Source organism: Diadema antillarum, unplaced genomic scaffold (assembly GCF_040938485.1).
Source record: "Diadema antillarum isolate AM-2024a unplaced genomic scaffold, OU_Dant_1.0 seq00000244_RagTag, whole genome shotgun sequence".
Taxonomy (NCBI): Eukaryota; Metazoa; Echinodermata; class Echinoidea; order Diadematoida; family Diadematidae; genus Diadema; species Diadema antillarum.
In genome coordinates this window covers 811,360-829,864 of record NW_027271288.1, presented here as the reverse complement: position 1 = coordinate 829,864, position 18,505 = coordinate 811,360, and the positions used below count along the sequence as shown (strand labels likewise).

Genomic DNA, 18,505 nt, shown 5'->3' with positions numbered 1-18,505 from the left:
ACTGCTCACAACATGTTCATGTCAAATGACACGCACAATGCTTCCTTTAACATGCCATGGGAAAATGTCTGTTGTGAAAAGGGGCCCTTCTTACTGTGGAGAAAAGGTCTTTGACCACTACTTATTTGAACTTCTTATCATAGTAGCAGGCACTTATCAATGGTGCTTCTTACAAGAGCTATGTTTTGTTTTGGGGTTGTAGTTTTTTTTTTCCTTTCCTTTTTGATATGACACAGCAGATATTGTAACCATGTGGCCGAGTCCATACTGACATAGGGGGAGGCAGGATATCAGACATGGGCTGCAAAATTTTGCCATAAAAGGGAGAAATTACAAACCCAGTATGTCAAGAAAGGTCAACAGCTTAACATCAGTCAATCAGCTCGCAACACTACTGCTTCTACCATGGTTAGTTGCTATCTAATTATGTGCATGTTTGCACTGACAGCTTACAAAAAGGTGCACTTCCTACACCCCATTTTTTTGCATGACTTGAGTCACCATGAATTTCCATGTCATGGAGGGAGGGTACCGTTTTTAGATGCCACATTCTTCAAAACACAATCACAATATACAATTGTACAGCTACAATTGTACAACATGTTAGAACTCTGGCTTTCTAAAATGGTTAACGTCAGTGAGGTATGAAGCTTTTAACAGACCAGTAACTTAACAACGCATAGCCAATCTGACATTCAAGAGGTAAGATTCAGTTGAGAAGACAAAGACAGCATAAATTTCAGACATTGATTTGTAACACTATAATCACATTCATGAAATCAACTTGAAGTAGGTGATGCCTTGAACAATTGGACAAAGACCCAGGAAATTCCAGAAATAAGTGTATTTACCACAGATATTCGCTGACAGTGCTACACTATTTAAACTTGGCGTAATGTTCCAGTTTCACACCAGTTTTCTTGTACACACCATTGTGACAGCTGGAGGGCTTGAAGACAGTTGGTAACACACTTTGTATCACTACACAATTGGATATTGCAGCATAGACAACTATTGCAGTTGCCAAATCGATATGGGTACAATTAACCATTGCATGATACCAATTTGTAGCTCACCTTTGAATCGCCATATCCCTAAATCACCCCCCCCCCCCCGAAAAAAAGTAAATGAATACATTTGTAAAAAATAGTTCAACTGTCAAGAGGATTCCAAGCACAAAGCGCAAACAAAGCTCGTACGATCAGATTCTTGCATTTGTGTTTACATTTTCCAAGAGAGCTAAGTGCAGCATGTCCAAGAGTACAAAAGAGATGACTGCATGATACAATGTATACAACTGAGGACATTTAGTGGGAGGTGACCTTGCTAATTGATGTGTATCACACTACAGCAACAGAGATAGGCACACAAGGGGGGGGGGGGGGATGTAGAGGGAGAAAAAGAAAAACCTGATGACATGCTGTCACATGGTTTAGTTATCTGTCCGGATGGGAGATGGTTACGCTGGAAGTAAATACTCAGTATCTGCTACAGAGCGCACCATTCCAAAGTCCAGCACGTGAGCACGGGGTCCACACACAAATCATTCCTCCTCAAACTTGTGCACATGGACACAAATCAACCTTTGCCATAGTTCTGCTATACATTACTATTTCTGAGATTGGGTATATAAGACACTTACACTGTGGTGAGTCAACTCATTTTTGAAAAAAAAAAGGAATAAAAAACATGTTCAACTTTGCTGACTTGAACCCCTTTCAGACTAGTAATTTGAGGGAGCACTCGGAAGATTCAATCACATGAGGAACAGCCGTGAACAAATTCCTTTCAAACAAGCTAATGAGCTCCCACTAGAATTTCACTCTCACCCACTCTTCTGCAGTAGAAGTAGATGTTATGGTGCACGCGCTCAAAAGCGTTGTTGGTACGCTGACCTTCCCCCTTTTTATCTGAAAGTTTACCCATGATGCCTTTCACACCAAAGCATCACCTGGGAGTTCCCAGGGACACTTGGGAGTTTACCACTGATGGTTCAAGGGTAGAATTTCTGAAAAGTCAGCCGACATTTTACCCAGTTTTTCACCTGCAAGACTCTCCTTGATTCACCTGGGTGCAACTGGGTAAAATTTGCTAAGCGTGCAAAAGGTATTAGCTGTATGCTGGAATTCAAAAGGATAACAAAACACTCAGGCACACAAATGTTTTGAAAATATGAAACTGTGCTCATGTACAAATACCTATCATCAAGAAAAGCAAGTGATCTCATACAATACATGCATCTATCTGACAGCAAATCAAATCTTCTGAAACACAGAACTTCTGTGACCTCACTTTCATTTTTAGTCAGTGTTCCATATTTTTCCTTCACATTTGAAACCTGTTCTATTAGAATTGTGTGTGCTCAAACTGTTTGCCCATTCAGTTCTAATGAGAAACTGTCCATCCTCAAACCACAAACTGGGTCTACAATCCCCCCATGGCACAATAATGATTTTGTCTTTTTAATCATTGATATTATGGGATGCTCTTATAAAACACTGATACACTTCATTCTAATTTTCTGCTGGCTAAGGGCACTGAAAGGAAAATGTATGGGAATTTCCCTCCAGATTCTGTACGGTAAGGTCACCCTGGAGAAGGTACAGATTAGTCCTGGAACAGGGTGCACTTTCTGTTGGCTACTTACAGCTGCAGATAAACGGTACCAAACAACAATTTAGCATGAAATGCCAAGTCTTTAATATGTTTGTCAACAAGAGCAGGAATTCAATGCACTCTACTTTTAAGAGGTAAACACAAAGGATAATCCCTAAAATTCCAGGAGGTCACTCTCTTACATATTCTGGGCCGACACATTTTCTCTGTTTGCTACAGAAGAGATGCTGAAAAGAATTCCCTCCACGGTTCAGTAGGGTATGGTAAAACAGGAAAGGTATGCATTAGTCGTGGAACAGAGCACGTATTCTGCTATTTATAGTACACATAATTGGTACACAAAACAGCAATTAACCTGGAATTGCCAGGTCTGTCAACTCAAGCAGGAGCTTTATCTGATTTAAAAGCGTACATACAGGGTAATCCCTAATACCAAGGAAGATTACTGTACTAAGCAGTGGCATTAAATAAAACAAACAAACAAAAACAAAACACTTTTCCATGGGTGACTTACATACACTAAATGCTTTCTAAATCCATTAATATCCTTACAGTGTGGTAATGGCATGCCAAACACATTGTAATGCCCCACAGGCCATTCCACTGACTGTAGTCATCTCAAATTGCTAGCTAAATGCTTGATCATGTACGCTTGTACATATTGTACATAAATGTACTGTGAGGGTTATGAATCTTGACATCACAAGCTGCAGACACGTGTTACTGCACGCAGGACCTGTCAGGCAACTTGTAGATGAGTCACATTCTTTCATCTCTGCGCAGCTGGCTAGAGTCTCTGAACAAATGTCACCGAGGGGGGCACTGGAAGATCATAAATATCACACTGTCTGGGCTGCTGACTCAACAAATTGTCCTTGACACTTACCCTTGCCTTGGCTATACTGAAGGGCTGTTTTGGATCCCCATTCCAATTAAGTACAAAACAGCATACAATGTCAGCAGTACAGTGGAGAACCTTCCCTTTGTCACGCCACAGTCCGCAGGAAGAATCACTTTAAGCAGCTCTGCGTGTGGAATTCAGCACATGAAATACACTGCCTATCAGTCGGTCCAAGCTTGCAGATCATGATGTCTTTCTTTTTTATAATGAAAAGGTCCATCGCATAGACAACGCTTGGGATTAGGCGGTCACTGCAGAATCCCCCTACATGAAGGCAGGGGGGATAGGCTATGCAAGCAACATGCCAGCCTGAGAAAATATTGCAACAATCCTCTTAAGTTTGACGCCTGCGCAATAAGAATGGAGCTATTCTTAAATGTAGCACTTCTGGCAACCAAGACATACAGTTTGTTGGAGTTGATTCCATGTCTTCCAAAAAAAAAAGTGACAATTAAAGAAGCAGCTCACAATCACTGTTGCAGTTTGCGGCAGTGGATGGCGTCGGGGTCATTCTCGCTCATTCTCTCCATCTCTCGACCCAAACTTTAGCCTCTTGTTATCGTTCACACGAGTCTTTCTGAAAGTCAATTTGATGCTTTCAACAAGGAATGAGCCAAAAAGGGCTTCGTCTCACTTGAAGCAGTCAATGTCTCCAGCAGTACGCTCTCTTGATGCAACTCCACTGTCAAGTTCATATCATGTGCTCTTTGTCGAAATTGCGGTCAACCTGACGAGACATAAAAGAACAAGATAATGCGAGTCATCCTCCAAGCACAAATGTCATCATCACAATCAATATTCAGATTGGCTGAGTAATAAATTCTTTCATCAGAATAATAAATACACTAACACTGATCCTACTGCAAAAGATTACCTTTTTCTCGTTCAGCGATTAAACAGCAATTTGTCATCTCTCATAGACAATCATATATGCATTTAACACATACATTTAAACTAAAAAGGACGATTATCTCATCTATAGACAGAATTTTGCTATGAATAACAAATCTACCATCTACTTCTCAGGGAAGAAACTCAATCAAACCCTGATTTCAAAATATCATAACAGTCTCGATGCAGTGAAGTAAGGGTGATTGCTGAAACAGTCCCATCTTTGCAAATATTTCACTCCCCTGTGTTCATATTTGTAGAGCTATGGGGTTGACATGTATGGAATAAAGATCAAAAGGGAATCAAGTTGATTAATGGGATTGTCAAGCAATACAAGTCCTGCCTAAATCTTGAGTAACTTACCAGGGCAAGCTGTCTTCCTATGTTGCCGATCGTAACGCCACCCGAGAAGAACACGCATGGAAGCCACGATCGGACGTACAAAAAGTCAGGCTCAGTGTATCTGTCGAAGAGAAAGGAGAAGATATGAAGAGTCGTTTCAAAGTGCACATCATGTATACTTGAGTGACCATTTTGTACAGTTCTTAGAATCGTTCTATCACTATCATCTAAACTACACTCTATAAATCATGTTCTCAGCACTGTTTCACTATCATTAAACTGCAATCTATAAATCATATTCTTTGCATTGTTCGATCACTATCATCTGACTGCAGGTAATAAGTCATGTTTAGTTCCTTTAACAGCACATTGCAGCACGATGTGGTACAGAGTACACAGAAAAGCATCTTTGCTTTAAAGACGTAAAACTACTAACCATCTTTGACCACTTTCAAACAGCAAAAATTATGTCTCAATTTTTATTCATGCACCTTTCCAAATACTCACAGGTGACATTCAGCAATGGAGAATATTTACTCATCTAATACCATTGCCCCCTGATATGAACAAGGATGCCAACCTCGTAAATGCCACTGCAGTATTCTGAGGGATGAAAAGGTGTATATATTTTTGCACTACATTTTTGTGCAAATACAGCATCTTTACGTTTCCTGCAATAGACATCCATAGTGATACAATTTTGGAAAAGCAAAATTTCCCGTGAAACCTATAGGATTTTTGGCAAAAGTACATGACATTGCACACAAGTAACAGTTGGCATCTCTGCTCTTTGCACACGGTGCCAATGGTATTTATAGACAGTCCCCACTGGGGGTAATGGGGTACCCATTTTATAACGAGACATCTCTGTTCTACATGCACTTAACTTTACGTACCTGTAAACACCCTTGTAGACAAGTAGTTGAGTGACGATGGTGGCTAAAAATGCAATGGTGAGGGCAAGTCCGAATCCACTCCTTGACCGGTCAAAGAGCCACCACAGGCCAAGGGACATTGCTGCCAGGGTCAGCGAAAACTGAAGGTTGTTTGCAAACTCAATTTTCTGCATATGCAAGAAAGCACACCAGTCAAGGAATACAAAGGACAAAGTGCCACTTAAACTTTAATACTTCAATACGATTCCAGCCAGAATTAGGATGACAGATTGCTGTACAATATCTATCTGCTCCAGAATTTCAAGAGAATCTGAAAAGTAGTGTGTGCAGAACGACAAATCTGACAATGAAATGGGAAATAAGTGACATACTTTGAATACTCTTTGCAATGCAAATACAAACAAATTCATACAGTAAACTATAACATCATATAATCATAGACTAATCTCAGCCTTTCCTTTAATAGCCTATCACTTACATAACTGTATGAATGCATCTCTTTGATGTATCATTGATTATTTTAGAGAGGATAAAATGATGAATTGAAAAGCAATACCGGTACTGTAAACCCTTAAGGACAAGCTGATTTTGCTGTCTTAGTAGCCCATATTTCCCAAAGACATCTGCCCGGTCACTTAGGCCTCTCTTCAATGGGATAAGATACATGATTTCACTCATAAATGTCTCAGTTCTCCTCCTCCCAAAGGCAGAAAAGAGAAAATAATGAGGTGGGGAAATGGAGAGTATACATTATAGTTCAGGTCCATCACAATAATCGAAAATACGAAGCCTGCATTGACAAGAAAGGATACAGCACATGCATGGTTGATTCCGACAAAGACAGCAAGACACCTCATGACGTGTGACCATTCCCTCTTGTAGTAGGGAGTCTCTCCAAGCTTATTATCTATACAGGGGTACAGGAGGCCAACCAGAACTGCAAAATGAAGATGGAAACACAATTTGTGGTACATGTACATAAGGTCATGACAAAGGTATTCTGGTCAGACAAGCAACATAGGCTGAGAATTGCTCTTGTCATATAAAATACATTCATGTACTTTGCACAATTGTAAACTAATTCAGAAACAAAACATGTACTGCGCTAAGTACCATGAAATAACTGTCATTGGTTATCTGATTCTGATATTATACATTTAAAGGCAAGATGTCCACCTGTTTGTGTTTTATATAATTCCAATGTTATCTTTCACTTCTCGTAAGGATTGCTTCATTCAGAAACTTGGGCGATAGGTACGACTGTTTTAATGTTTGAGATATCTTTCTGAGAAGTAAACACCTTCACTGACAAGAACGATAATTTGCATGTGTGTAAATACAAGTGCATTGTGCATCTATACAAGGGAAGAAAAAAGAAAAATCCAGTGACGGTAAGCCTTGACCAGACTAACCTGCTGCCGACCCACAGAATGGTGCAACCCACCACGCTGACGATGAAATGCTGTTTAGTGTTTCAGGTGGAAACAGGGTCACGTTGTTTTGGACTTGGAGGAGGTTGAGCACCAGCGCCATGACGATGCCGATGATAAACAGCACGACACCTCTTCTGCAAAGACTCCGACACAACTGGAAGAGCAAAGAGGTTCACATAGAATTAATTTGACTGTTTAAAGACATTTCATTCTCATGTTGTCTACAAACAGAGCAGCATACAGGTATTGGCATACAGAAGGAGCATTATTACTGTAGTATACTGATACAATGGCAGGAACACTAGAAATTTGTACATGTACACTAAAGCATGATTCACAAATACAATGAAAGAGATTGAACAAAACACATCCATTCTGATGTCTACTATGAGCATGAGAACACAAACACCGAACAGTAAAACAATATACTGGTTGTTTTTCAGTACATGTCTGCATAAAATGCAATATTTGCATGTGATGCGGTGCAACTGCTAAATGTAATGGCAAAGTGGGATGTCGAATTAGTTCAGGTTTCACAAAATAGGTTTCTGAGAATCAACTGCAAATGAAAAAGAAAATGTCATGCCATTGCAGACCTTTTCTCAGTGGCAACAGTTTTGAGAAAAAAAAAATATTGGCAAAGGTGCTGAGGATACTCCAGGATTGAGGATGATACAGGGATAAGGACAGTAAGGGGCTACTAAACAAAGTGAGGAAAGGGCTTTGGTCTTTGGCTACGAATACCATTCATGCACTTACATATGTGTATTTTCTTTGCTCTGATAACCAGGCACATGTAATCTCATTGCACATGTCTCTAAAACCTGCATTCTTCAAATTAAGGATTACAAAACACAGGCCTACCATTCTGTAAATCATACCTACAAACTGACAGAAAAAGAATGAATTACTGTTATCGAGGCCCAGATGAATTTATACATCCAAAACAATTAGCCTTCCTGATCAGACATTACACTTTTATCACCACTCTTTGCCTTTGCTTTGATTGTTCTCTGTATAGGGTTGTACAGTTGTCAATGTGCTTTCGTTTTTTATTATACCCTTTATTGCATGCTACTTTACGAAAGTATAAAATAAAGAACTTCTAACTTGAAAAGAAATGGAGAGCGCTACAGGCTGGTGACTAACCTTGACCTTTTGTCTGTCCAGTAAGACTGCCATCGTGTGGCTGAATGAGGTGACACCTTTGCTCTCCTTAGCATGCTGACTCTGATCTGCGCTGGAAACTTGTGAGTGTGAAGCCATGGTTGATCGCATTGTCGAAAACACCCAAGCTTTTTAATGTGTCTCTCATTCAGTTGTCTTGTCTTCAATGCCTTGGAGCTTGCACCCAAAGAAGGATGATGAAATGAAAATGTTGCCTCTGTGTCTTCCTCTCTCGGTAAGATCACTTCAAAGTTTGCCTGTTTTCCTGATATCTCAGCACATTTTTGCCAGATGGGGCAGACAGTTCCTCCCTGGAGGTTCAGAGGTCATAAGGTAGAGTGAGAGGAAACTGCCTTGAAGAAACTCCTTCCTTTGAGGTCACTCAATGTCGACTGACTGGTGAATTTTCACAGGATAGGAAGCTACAGTTCAGTAGACTTCCGATTGCAGAATGAATCTGAAAGAGAGGAGAGACGAAAACATGTGGGAACGTCATCAATGTAAATAATGATCTGGGGTCTTCAAGGTGCTTCCGTCACACTGGCAGGTTACATTAGGGGCAAGTCCAAGATAAGGTCCCCTCAGAAGGCAAAATTTCATCTTTGCTCAATATTGACATATTTGGTGTCATTTTGAAGCTTATGAGTTGAAGTTTTGATTTCCATGGAGGAAAAAATGATATTATGTAAATTTATGCAAATTTCAAGGGCTTCATTTGCATAAATGTAAAACACAGCGTTACGTATGGGACATTTATAAAAATTCATATTTATTCAAAGGAAAGCAAATGATATTTGATTAATATGTGGACATAAGAAGTTCATCAAGTAGTTTAACTTGGTATGAAAATTTAGGGATTATGCAAATGATTATGCAAATTACCTCGTGTCCAATCATGAGATGTCCCATACGTAACAAAATGAGGTCATTTTTTTAGGTTTTTTCTGAAATTGCTAAGGTTATTTGAATGCCCTTTTGGAAAGTTCTAATTTATTGTTTAAAGAAACTAAATACCATAGAAAAAAGAAAAAACAGTAAAAGAAATATTTTTTATTAGGCATTGAAATAATGTTACGTATGGGAAAAATGCGTTACGTATGGGACGTCATCATATATATTGCATGTGAATGCATGTAGCTAGCTGGGAAGGTCTCTCAGTAAACAAAACGTCAATCATCCTGAAGAAAGCATCCCAACTTTGTAGCTACTTTTTGAGTTATAGACACTTGAAACAATACATGCACTTGACTGAACAATTTTCAGAAAGGGGGAGGGGAAGATGGCAAAATACACAATGAAAATCAGCATTAAAGGGATGGTATAGTTTTTGTAGAAATGGGGATTCAGTTTTCAACATTTTATGAGATGACTGGAAACCAATAATATGAATTACTAAAGAGCATACAATTCTAAGACTAGAAGAATTCAAAGTTAATTTGATGGAGATCCAATTTGAAATGGTTGCGATATCAACAAAAAAAAAAGTAAAATGATTTTTTTTTTTAAATTACAAGTGATACACAAATTGTCCTTATTCAGTTTTCAATAGTAGCCACAACAAAATTCATGGGTATATGTAACATACTAAGGTGTGACTCAAATCAATGACCTGACTGCTAGACAGACATCATACATCTACTCGATTACTGGAATTCCACACAGCAGGTATTGCTTAAGATCTACAGTATTTAAATTAATATTTCTTGTGTCAAGTTGTTTTTTATTGAAACTAAATGGCAAACTGCCCTTCATCAATGGAAGTAAACACTTTAAACTATTCAATTTTTTAGTAGTAACTATCCTGATAAAAATAGGGCATCTGTGTACATACTCAGGTTGGTCATAAAAAATACAGAATATGATTGAATGTGATTATGATGGTAAATATTTGGGGCATATTGTTTCCTTGACAATCTGGATCAGTATTTGAGTAATTTCAAGTGATTCCACCTCAATAATTATGCAAAAATTTGTTTATGGGTATTTTGCAAAATTATTTCGCAAAATACCCATAAACATGGTTCTCCACACACTAAACGAATGGGGGACAAAGGGCATGCATACTCAGGTTGGTCATAAAAATATGGAAATTTAATTGAATATGACTATGATGGTGAATATTTGGGGAATATTGTTTCCTTGACAATCTGGATCAGTATTGAGTAGTTTCAACTGATTTTATTTCAATAATTATGCAAAATACCTATAAACATGGTTCTCCACACACTAAATGAATGGGGGACAAAGTGTCCCATACGTAACTGTCCCATACGAAACGCGTCATGTCTGTCTTTAATTAGAACCTGTAATTAGAGCTTTTTGCCTAATGACATGAAACTTACCTGTGATAATCTTGAGTGTCGTGACTTTCATCACAGTGAGTTACAAGTTGTAAAATGAAATACTTTCAGAGAGTTTTGAGGTTGAAAAAAATGTTCAAAAAAACAAAATTTTTCTGGTCCCATACGTAACGGCACATATTTTCTATTCTAGAATATAATTGTGAAGGTCATTTTTCTCAATTTTTTACATGATTATACTTCTCCTAGATATCAATTACCATGATAAAGTTCAATATGATCAAAGGCCATTAACACTATTTTTCAGGTCATAAAAGTCTCTGAATGTCCCATACGTAACGCGCGTGTTATCTTGGACTTGCCCTTAGAGGGTCACCATCATATACACACATTACATGTAGAAAGGGAAATTCAGGCATGTATAAATGCCTAACAACTACATTTTTGGTGCAAGATCACTATCAAGCAAATACTCGGAGTGAAAAGGATATATATTTATCAGAGTGCAGCACACTCCCACACGCTATCATGAAGGTTTTTCAACTTCCTTCCTTTCAAGTTATAGACATAATTTATCTTGAATGTACAGCAGCACACATGCACTGCAGCCCTCTTTTTGCTCCAATGTTGCATACACATGCAGATGTTATGAAAGACAAAAGGGAAAAGAATTGATCATGCGAGTGGCACATTTAACGCCATGAGTTTCGCGTAACTATGTACTCTTCAACAGATAGATATATCATATGAGATATAAAATATAAAATGTAGAAAGTACAAACAACAAACATGTACTGTGCAACCTCTACTGATGTTTTTGTTTTTGGGCCATTCTCAGATTAAGTGTTCAATTCCATGTGAGTAAAACCGAAAAATCAACCACAAAGTAATACATTCAAAGATGTGTTTTCGGAAACTTCAAAACCGGTCAAATACGAAACAAAAAGTGGAACATTCTAAATGATGGCCATTCATTGAGTAAAAATGAATTGAAATAGAGCATCATATATGATTTTTGATCACCAATCAGATACGTTACCGCAAATTTACATGTTGTAATGGACTCCTAACTCTGAATTAAATCTATTGTTTTGATCCAATTTCTGTTCAGGAAAGGACATTCTGTCCCCCCTAAAGATATTGGGGTTTTTTAAGAGGTAAAGATGTTGTCATCCCTTGCTAATTGGTAGAAATTATTTCTGTGTGGTAGGTTGAAATATGCTTTTTGCTGAAATGAAATATAACCTTAAGATTCACTTTGTATTTTTAGCAAATTTCGCTTACAAATAAAGTTTCGAATCCCACAAATCATGCAAAGGGAACGATCCGATCAGGAATTTCCACAGGAAACAAATATGAATTGCTTTCCTGGGGAAATAATTATTGAAAAACATCGAATCACCTTTGGTAACGTATCTGGTAAAATATAAGTAATAATTTTAGTTGTGTATGAATTAATAAATATCACCTGCTTAATTATTTACCTCATGAATTGATGTAAAAATGAATGATGTAAGCCCAAATTAACCATTTTAAACATTGTACGTAATATTTAAACTATGAAATGCAGTGGAAAAGAGCCCTAAATGTGAAAGCTGAGTTCTTCATTCACAGAATATTCTCATCTTACGTCTGAATGTATTTATCCATCTGACCATAAATATTCATTAAGTTTTGATGGATAATGCAAACAAGGTTTAAAAAATATATTTTTGCAGGCACTTAGAAGGAAGTAGGTACAGTCTCTATGAACTCGATATGCTAAACAGTTGTTTGACCTATGGTAACGTATTTGGCTCATCCCTTTTAATGAAAATGAATAAATAATTGTTCAACTTATCAATGAATCTTGAGTAGTTCTTCATATGTTGAAAAACACTAGAATAAATATGCAACAGAACACTGAAACTTTTCTCGGAAGCGTTTCATAAACTACTTTTTACTCTTTCAAAGTTTGGTAACGTATCTGGCGTACCGTAAATGAATCTGTCGGTGAAGTTACGGAGCAATTTCTACTGAATATTCTTCATTTGAACATAACTTTAATTTTTTATGGAAGCGTCATTCTATGCAGAATTGTTTTATGAACACTTTGTTTTACATAACATTATTTGTTACCGTGGGTGCCCTGAATTATACGTAACGTATCTGCTAAATCTTAAAAGCAAAAAACTGATATGCTGAATCTTAGCTTCGTCTTGTAAAATAAACGTTCAAAGTTGTTGCATAGAATATGAAAGTGGCTAGGTTTTATAGATTAGAACTTTGGAGTTTATTAGCACACAACGATTTGTTTGTAAAAACATTTACAATTTCTTTTCAGCATTTTGATTATGTGGTAACGTATCTGTCGGAAAACTTGGCATTAAGTTGTGAGACACTGACGTAGAAAGAAAAATCATGTGGAAGTGTTGCTCTTTTTCACCTCTCTGTCCTTTTGGTGAAAGAATATAATCCTGAGGTCCAACAAAACGAAGCATGTAATGTGTAGGGATGAATTTTGACCAGATTTGATCCCCAGAAAGCACAAGACCAATGAGCAAAATTCGGTCACGTATCTGGGGTAACGTATCTGTGGTAACGTATATGGTCGATCATATTATTATGAGAGCGATATCTACCAAATATTTCTCACTTGTACTAAACTTTAATGTTGAATCGATGCGTCATTCCGAGGAGTAATGTATAATATACCATTTGTCTGACATTGCAATATCTGTCGCAGTGGGTGGCGTGAAAAGTATGTAACGTATCTGTCCAAATAAAAGTGTAGAAAACCGATATTTCAAACATTGTACCGTATTCTCAATAAAGAGCTGTTGCACAAAAAATCTAAGTACTTGCAATGTATGAAGTATATCCTCAGGGTTTCATATACACAGGGGCATTGCATAGTCTTGTTATTTTCTCAATGCTGTAACACTAAAGAAACTGGTAACGTATCTGGCGGTGAACTTGGCGACAGGTTTCAAAAGGCTATAAAAAAAGAAGTCAATAAAAATTTTGGAACTTTTTGAGTACTGTGACTAGCACATATGATATGCTCATCGTCCATGAAAATGATATTTGGAAAGTGTGTTTGTGGACGGAGAGGAGCAATAAAACATATTTCTGAAATAGCCGGCGACACTGCGTTTTGGGGGTCTTAACGAAGTTTAACAGCAAAATTTTATACAAAAAGGCAGACAACCGCATTTGATCGTGTTTATTTTTAACAAATAAAGTCCTCGTGATATATTATAAACATTTAAATAGTATCTAATAGGTTTCAGGGAACAGCAAACTGTCATGGAATGTCGGCGACACCAAAATTCCGTATTTGAACGCTTTTACTGAGAATGGGCCTTTTGTGTTTTTCTTTCTCTTTTTGGCAATACATGTAATGTACGTGCATCTCATTATGTCAGGTGGGCCCTGGATCCATCAAGGCCTTGTAACATGTACAGCTTTGGAATTAATCATTTATGAGAGCAAGATCACACCCACAGTTGTACATTATTCTGATTGGTCAATGCAGCATACCAATCAATTGCTTTCAGAGCTTCCATTGTTAACAGTCAACTGCTTTGTTTGTCTGTTGGGGTCGCCCTCCAAGACAAGAGCAGTGGCTCATGAAGGTGGGCTCCTGTGTTGCGTTCTCCCCTCTATAAACCTTGTGATTGTTGCATAGTACCAAGGAGGTACTAGGCAAGGTGGCACCTCCTTGATAGTACCATAATTGTGATGCTTAACATTAATTACATGTTTATGAACAAGTTACATTGGTACAAGTGAGAATGGAGACCTGTTAGACAAAGTTAAGCAGAGCAAAGAGCCACAAACCAATTTCCACATCTTCACCACCTCTTGAGTATTGGGAAAGACTGAAAAGTCCTGGGTTTGGAGATGCTTGCATACAGGAGACAATGAGTGAAGGTTCTTTTTTTTTTTTTTTTTTTTTTTTTTTTTTACTAAGTACAGCTGCTCCAGAACCAGAAGATGCAGGATGAATTTTGTGACAAAATCCACATTTTCATACATACAATTACAAATGTGACCATGGTGACAACAGAATTCTTTCTACGGTCAAAGTTGCAACAACTGGTATGTCTCTTACCAGACATAGCAGTTGAGCATCTAGTGTTCACAAGTCTATTATTCAAAGATACCCTTGCTGAACTTTCTCTAACAGTAGCAACATTTTCATTTGGGCACCTGTTAAGGCACAGCCACAATTAGTAAAATTTACGATAATATGCCTACAGACACAGTTGTATGCCACGGTGGTCTTAGACAGAAAGATCCGTCTGTCCGGAGGACTCTTTTATATTTTTGCCATTAACGCTGTCCTCCGTAGACAGACGGAAGGTATCAGTACCCATTGCTGTGTGGATGTTCTTAACCACTGTCTCTATGGAAAATTGGGTGAGGTACCTCACCCTTCTCGATTGCGTCTAATTCACGGCCCTAGGTCGGCAAATTTAAGCTTTTATGGTGAAATTAGCGTTTTAAGAATACATTACACTCACCAGATTAATGAATAATCCAACATTTTAGTAGAATTTTCAAAGTAAAACACAGCCTGTCGCGTCGTCACATTCAAACTGCAGAAACATACACTATGAATCTCTTAGCCAATCACATGCGAGGTAGTTTCTACGTGTCTGTTTTACTTAAACACGTACCTCGCATGTGATTGGCTTACAGATTCAAAATGGCAACTTACTGCTCGCGAACGGCGATGTTGCGATATCGATAAAATTTCTGTGTTATAACCAAGTTTATGTGAGTATTTCGATTGCACAATGTGAGAAATTTATCCCAAATATTGCTGCATAATGTGTCATGTCATGTCAAACTTGTTTGAATGTAAAAAAGCTGTCTGAAATTTGGTTTATCGTAACGTTTGATCTGTGCGCGACTGCTCCACACAGGAGCCGCAATCATTGACTTCGGTCTGTATACGGAGGGGATCCGTGAAGCTAGACGTAGTCTCCGCGGAACATTCCCCGACGGACAGATACAGACCGATCTTTCGGTCAACGGTGGTCTGTACTCAGATGAATGAAAAAGAAGATCTACAAAACTGCATCTTTAATACAGGACCCTCAGGCTCAGGAGGTTCACACAAACATCAATTGCTAACTGTAATTGCTAACTGTAATTGCTAACTTTATACTTGGTGTGTAGGCTGACATTAAGGGAGGTCTATGCCCCCACTTTTTATAGTAACCCTTAAGAATGAAATGTCTGGCATTCTGTCTGTGTCTGTGCTGTGCCTGTGAGTCTTATCTAATCTATGTATTGAATAAAATAATGATTGATTTGGCCCACATTTGAATTGGAGGTTTCTTGTAAAGGTTACACCAACGGACTCGACCAGTGCAGTGTTGCCTTAATTTTATTAAAAATCAGTCAGATTCAGAGGATCACCAATCATTGAACGTTGATGAGGCTTGATCCAAGAAGTTGATGAATTTGTCCGTCGATGGCACATACTGGTAGCATGTCACAGGGCAGAATTCTGTGTAAATTTACACAAACATTTGTACTCTGCCTCTGGCCGTACCGTGTCAATCTGACTTGACTGAGGAAAATCTAACTTTAGGTCTTTACGTAGAAGTCTAGACGACTTCACAACCCGATCCCGAACACAGCGCACGTTTAATAGCGTTAACAGCAATGTCAGCATGTCAATTGGCGAAGTAGAAAAATAGACCAACAATACAGATGTACCACTTAGGTATCCAGTCCAGTTAAGTACATACACGTACTCTGTACTGAGTAGAAAAGAACTAGAAAGAAGACTGGAAAATAGGCCAGTTGTCATCGAGCAGTAACAACAATAAAATGACGAGATCTAACCACTAACCAGGAACCCACTTACCGAATACCGCAACAGAACTGACACGCTGAGAGAACGAACACATTGCAACATTTTTGCCCGATTTCTTAGAGACCATAATATCGGAAATTACTGGCGCTCTAGCGCAAAATCATTACTCATATCTATTCTTTCGTTAATCTCACCTTAATATATATCCAGGCGAAAGAGTGGCAAAGAAGCAGTCCACAAAACACCTCACAAAGCACAAGAAGATTGCCTCTTGTCGTAGTAGCTCGCCTCGTTGCTCGCTAAAGAAAACAGATGCAGACCATCTAGCTACGGTGTAGCTACACTGCTCTACATAGTCATTCATACGCTAAAATGATGCCTCGGCAACTGGCGGCGCTCGCTGGGGAAACTGCGGTGGTTGTACATGAAGAACCAGTGCGGAGGTCACGACCGGTCCGAGGTTTTTTTTTTCAGCGAGAACCGTATCAGCTGATATGTTGATGTGGCGCGATCGCGCGATGTGCTTTTTATCATGCAAATTTATACGAGCGTGTGTCGATCAGCAACCAATCAGAGCCGTTGCCTGACCAGCCGATTCCGTTTTCCTTTTTCACGTTAGAACTGAAGTAATGAATAATGCATTAATCGTGACCCATTTCATTTTCTGTTTCTGTGGGTGTGTAGGATAGGACCCAGTCTTATAACCAGCAAACCCTTGTTGTTGTTGACTTTAGCTCTTTAATTTGATAACATATTGCGGAAAAAGGAGTGAAAAAAGTAGTGTATACTTTTTCAAACTATAGATAAAACATCCCAATAGCCATAAGAGATAATATCATGAAGAATGATGCTATTGAAGTCTAATATTGTCAGCAATGTATTAATATGGTCTGTATTTAAAGACAACAACGCTGAAATGAGGGACGGCGGTCTAACCTCGTACCACGTAACTACAGGGCAGGTGTAACCTTTGCCACTGTTTTCATTGTACAGCAAAAGCACATGCGTTTTGTTGATTTAGGTGAGAATAAACAGAAGACCAATGGCGTTATGTCCATAGGGTCCATGTAGGTGTGCATGCCAAGTAATTTAACACTGAATGTGGTGGTTAAATCACATTTATTACGCAGTGGAAAGACGATAAAATATGACAATTCCAGATGATGGTAGAAATCTAGAATGATATACATGTTGTACTATAAATCGGGAATTTCACGATTTCACGCCAGTATACATCATTATATATGGGCTGCAGCAAATTTATCTCCACGTACTAAATCAATCTGATATCTTTCACTGTCTTATGTTGTGCAATCAAAATATCTGACAGAAGTGTCCTCCTGGGCCAAGAAAAGGCGTCATTTGTGAAAATCAAATGCTGGTACATTGTATTATTTTGCTCTCTCTCCCTCTCCCTCCCCCCCCCCCCCACCTCTCTCTCTCTCTCTCTCTTTCTCTCCTATTTACTCATATATATACATTGTGTATATATAAATATATATTATATATATGTATATATATATATATATATATATATATATATATATATATATACACACACACACAAATATGAAGAGTTTGTTCGCAAAAACCGATAAGTCCATTTTTTAAGATTTTGAAGTTCGGTCTCTGTCATAAAGTACAAAATAATACTTTTTAAATGATATATTAGTCACTACGTATAAAGGTACATTTTTGAAATTATGGTCAAAAGAAGTAAACATTTTCTTATTATTCTCTTTAATTTTCTTGACCTTTAATCACAAATATCTCCATTTGCAAAAATGGACTTATCGGTTTTTGCAAACAAACTCTCTCTCTCTCTCTCTCTCTCTCTCTCTCTCTCTCTCTCTATATATATATATATATATATATATATATATATATATACATACATAATTTGGGAAATCAAAGGGGGCGCACGCATCCTCCGCCATTTTTTCTTTTTATTTCGTTTGTTTTAACCATGGAGCTACAAACGAAAGGAGAGGGCACTCAATAAAATGTGCCCCAAGGCACCTTGTCAAAGCTTGACCTCTTGCCGAAGTCAAACACCACACCGCCAGGAAAGAGCAAATAAATTCTTACGTAACGAGGTCAGTCCGCTCGTAAATCGTGCCCTTTGAAGAACCATCCGTGGCACC

The 18,505-nt window shown here is 38.2% G+C and overlaps 1 protein-coding gene across 1 annotated transcript; it reads right to left on the bottom strand.

The window, feature by feature from the left end:
- Nucleotides 1-217: 217 nt before the first annotated feature.
- LOC139729542 (insulin-induced gene 2 protein-like) lies at nucleotides 218-16,674 on the bottom strand. Its single transcript, XM_071640470.1, has 7 exons — nucleotides 16,556-16,674; nucleotides 8,229-8,703; nucleotides 7,059-7,233; nucleotides 6,459-6,583; nucleotides 5,647-5,813; nucleotides 4,772-4,871; nucleotides 218-4,244 (listed from the first exon to the last, which is right to left on the bottom strand). The coding sequence occupies exons 2-7, from the start codon at nucleotides 8,355-8,357 to the stop codon at nucleotides 4,209-4,211; spliced, it is 732 nt and encodes a 243-aa protein (XP_071496571.1). The 5' UTR covers nucleotides 8,358-8,703; nucleotides 16,556-16,674; the 3' UTR covers nucleotides 218-4,208.
- Between the last annotated feature and the right edge of the window lie 1,831 nt (nucleotides 16,675-18,505).